The 3614-nt window shown below is 58.1% G+C and overlaps 2 protein-coding genes across 2 annotated transcripts in view; both read right to left on the bottom strand.

The window, feature by feature from the left end:
* Nucleotides 1–94, bottom strand: part of Pitpnm1 (phosphatidylinositol transfer protein membrane associated 1) — a 13732-nt gene extending 13638 nt beyond the window's left edge. The window contains exon 1 of the mRNA XM_010635807.3: nucleotides 11–94. The gene's annotated coding sequence lies outside the window, so the exon portion shown is untranslated. The remainder of the gene's footprint in view (nucleotides 1–10) is intronic.
* A 1173-nt stretch (nucleotides 95–1267) lies between these two features.
* On the bottom strand, nucleotides 1268–3220 carry Cdk2ap2 (cyclin dependent kinase 2 associated protein 2). Its single transcript, XM_010635803.3, has 4 exons — nucleotides 2520–3220; nucleotides 2122–2222; nucleotides 1898–2030; nucleotides 1268–1508 (listed from the first exon to the last, which is right to left on the bottom strand). The coding sequence occupies exons 1-4, from the start codon at nucleotides 2599–2601 to the stop codon at nucleotides 1441–1443; spliced, it is 384 nt and encodes a 127-aa protein (XP_010634105.1). The 5' UTR covers nucleotides 2602–3220; the 3' UTR covers nucleotides 1268–1440.
* Between the last annotated feature and the right edge of the window lie 394 nt (nucleotides 3221–3614).

Raw genomic sequence — 3614 nt, 5'->3', positions numbered from 1 at the left:
CCTGCCTTACTTCCCCAAGGCAGCCCGCGAGGAGGCCGTTCCCCAGAGGCCGGCGCTCTGTACTGTGCTGTCTGGGGGCCACCAGAGTTTTGGTTCCTATTTCCACCCCAGCTCAGCCCGCCCTCCTGTGTGCAGCGAAGGGGTGGAGTTTGGTTTGGCGGAGTGTCGGTCGCAGGCTCTCCTCCCCAGTGTCTCACCCTCTGAAGCCTCTACAGCAGAACCCAGGGTAGGGCAAATGCTTACCCCAGTCTGGCCAGAGGTGGGTAGCTGACTTGCTTGTACAAAGGAACTCCGTGGAGTTCCAAGGCCCCAGGCAGCGGCCTCTGTCACTCTAAAGTTCTGGGTCAGCTTCTTAATGGCACCCCCAAGGTCTGCCCCACCTATGCCTGTGGGTCCATAAGTCTGGCTACCCCACCACCCAAGGCCAGGACAGGGAGGGCTGGCCTATGGGGCCACACCCAGTCTGCTGGAAGGTGCTGTAGTGCCTGGCAGCACCTAGGCAGGCCTGTGCTCTGACTGCCGCCTAGGTGCTGGAGGAGGAAGCATCACGCTGCCTCTAACGAGTCAGAGACGGGTGTCTTCAGCCCATTCAGACTTGGGGCGGTGTTAAAAATGTGTGAGGGAGTGGCTTAAACCAACCGGCACTTCCACCCTGCCATGCATCACAGCCAATCCAGAGGAAGAGACCTCTGGGCTCAAATTGGCCAACTGTGCCTCCAGCTGTGGAGGCGGCCAAGGCCCTACGCTGCCCCCTGGTGGTACCTCGGGAAGGCGTGCAGGGCTCTCAGCTGAGGGAGCTTTGCCCTTTGCACGGTGGAGCTGGGAAGGCAGAGGGCCTGAGAAGGTCAGGGTCCCATCCCAGGCCAATAGACAGCAGAGGCAAGACACAGCCAGGTTTAGCCAGCCTTCCCCCTCCGTGCACCAACTCTTTCCCTCCTTCTGCCTGGCCCATCCAGGCTTAGCAGGGGAACCAGACCCAGAAAGGCTCAGAGCTGAGAGAACAACTCCAAATCATCTTTTATTAATATAAAAAGGGCATGTTTAGCAAAAGACACACCAAGAAAAGTCATTATGGCCCTGGAGACAAGGCAGGGAGGTGACGGGCCTTCTGAACCCCTTTGAGGGAGGAGGCCTAACTAAGTGGTGAGAAGTGTGGAGTGGTGGGGGTCACAGAAAAGAGAAAGCTCCAGACGATCAACACTGTTGGCAGATCATGGATGGGACTCACAGTGACCCCACTGCTAACTCCGGCAGGGGGAGCGCCCAGTTAGTGCTGCCACCTGGAGTGAGTGCTGCTCCCTGGTTTTTGGAGGGCACCCACCAAGGGACACAGGACAGGAAGCCCAGGACAGGAAGTGCAACTTGGGGCAAAGGCCAGGGAGAAGCAGGTGCTCTGCAGTGGCCGGAAAGGTCCAGACGCTGAGGCCAAGGTGCTTCCTGTTACGTGCGGGCGTTTCGCTCTGTCTCTGCCAGGCACTCTCTGACTAGAGCCCGGGCATGGATGATGCCTGGGTGGGGCAGAGTGGGGATGAGGAAATAAGACACAAGGTCTGAGTGACCTTCCACAGCCCACCCCCACCCTCCAAGGAAAGAACCCTCTTTCCCTCCCTCCTCCCTTGTTTCTGCAAATGACACTCAAATCTAAAGAGGCTGTGGGTGACCTCTGAGGTTTGGCTGCTCCTTAAATCCACCCGGTTGAAATACAAATTCCCAGGGGCATTCCTGGAAATTAACTCCTTTTCAATTCAATTCGAAACATCTCTATGGATAGTGATACTGCCCTAGTGCAGGCTTGCCTCAAGGGTCTTGCAGTGACTCCAGATGTCCTTCCTTCCCTAATGGAGTACTGTCCAGCGTCTGTCTCCGGGGCAGGTCATGTTGGCCTAGCCTCACTTACCTCTCTTCAGGCGCTCCATGGCACTCTTGCTACCAGCATAGGTAGGCCGGATCTCTTTGCCCATCTCTTCTATGACTGAAAGTAAGTCGGTGTAGGTGCTCTGGGAACCCTGGGCACTGGGTGGCTTCATAGCCTACGGGAAAAGAGCAGGTCAGAAAGCTCAGGCCCAAGTGGAGGGGGACTCCAGTCAATCCCCACACATAAGCAAGTCCTTGGCCACTCACCTGTACATAGCCCATGGAAGGTGGTCCAAAGTCATTAAACAGTGGTCGGAAAGGGGCAGCGGCTCCTGGCACCGAGCCTGATGGCGATGGGACACTTCCGGCTAAAACAGGCGCGAGTAATAGGTCAGTGTGTGGCAGGGACGCTTTCCAAGGCCCTGACTGAGTTCGCCCAATTTTCTCCAAAAGGATGCTTTATTCCGTGCAGATCAACTTCAAGGACACACCCCTCCCCCTGCGCTCCACCTACAAGCCCTACGTGACCACGCCCACTTCACAGGCTAGCAAACTGAGGCTCAGCGAGGATAGGCGGCAGGCCCAGTATGGTATAACTCAGGCCATCTTCTTTTCGATTTGTCAACTGTCTGGGAAGGCAAGCAGGAGCGGAACTGGATCCTCACCTGTAGGGACTGGAGTCCCTGGTCCAGGGGTGCTGGAGCCGGGGGTGCTGCTGGGGGCGGGGGCGATGGGTTTGTAGGACATCCCCAACTCCTGGGTGCGGTGGACGCCAGCCGGCCGCTCCTCCGGGGTTGGCTGCCGGGCAGCTCAGCTGCGCTCTGATTGGCAAGCAGGCTGCACGCCCCTGGTAAATAGAGCCCTGGCCGGAAGGGTAGGCGGGCACAAACGCTTCTTCACTCCCGATTGGCGTGTAGAGCTGTCACTCGAGCCTCCTTATTGGCCGAGGTCTGCCCCCGCAGGTCGCAACTGCTGCCGATTGGCCTCCGCCTTCCGGACCTCGCACCTGTCTGCTCCCGATTGGGCGGTGACCGCGGCCCTCTGCAATTGGCGAGTTCGCGGCCCGGGCCGGCGTGCTCTCAATCCGATTAGTCCCGAGGCCCGAGAGGCAGGGCCTGGGAAGCTCGGTTCTGAGTGTGGGCCACCACGGTTTGCACCGAAGGGGTCTTCCAGGGCGCGGGCGTCACCTTCCCGCCTTAGTTGCGCGTTCTCACCGCGCCGCCCAATCTCTGTCCAGCTAGGGCTGCTATCGCTGCCGCCGCCGCTTGCCGGCCTTCCCTCCTCCGGGTGCCGAAGGACGCGAGGCTTTGACGTTTGGAGCCCTGCGCCCCACCCCGAGCGCTTTTACGTCACCTTTCACCGGTTCAACACCATTTCCCAATCTGCGCATGCGCCCGCCTGGGGCCTTCATCTGTTTCCATGGCAACGGGTCCCTCACCAACGCCACCACCCGGGGTTCGTTCTCCGGATTGGTTAGTCCTCAAATTTAGGCTGGTGTTAGGTCCAAGAGTGGCCTTATGGACCCCTCAACCCACACCCCAAGTCTCATGCCTCTTTGTTAATCTTGTTGGATACTAACTGTATGTTGGTCCATGGACCAAATGGCCCCTGGACAAGACTACCGACTGAAGTCAACTAGTTATCCAGTTCCAATCTTCTCACCTCTACTAGAGATTTCTTTCTGGGCGAATTTGCGCACACCTCAATATGTTTCGATTTTTCCCACCTGTAAAATGGAGACTGTAATAACTATCAGAGTG

Source organism: Fukomys damarensis, unplaced genomic scaffold, assembly GCF_012274545.1.
Source record: "Fukomys damarensis isolate Sample0158 unplaced genomic scaffold, DMR_v1.0_HiC HiC_scaffold_27, whole genome shotgun sequence".
Taxonomy (NCBI): domain Eukaryota; kingdom Metazoa; phylum Chordata; class Mammalia; order Rodentia; family Bathyergidae; genus Fukomys; species Fukomys damarensis.
The sequence above is the reverse complement of the archived record's forward strand: the minus strand, read 5'-3'. Positions and strand labels throughout refer to the sequence as shown.

What these genes read in the sequence shown, in the direction of transcription:
- Cdk2ap2 (XM_010635803.3), bottom strand. Translation starts at nt 2,601, where the DNA reads ATGTCCTACAAACCCATCGCCCCCGCCCCCAGCAGCACCCCCGGCTCC. An exon ending in AGGGACTCCAGTCCCTACAG is followed by an intron (nt 2,223 to 2,519) that starts GTGAGGATCCAG and finishes CGCCTGTTTTAG; the next exon opens with CCGGAAGTGTCCCATCGCCA. An exon ending in CATGGAGCGCCTGAAGAGAG is followed by an intron (nt 1,509 to 1,897) that starts GTAAGTGAGGCT and finishes TGCCCCACCCAG; the next exon opens with GCATCATCCATGCCCGGGCT.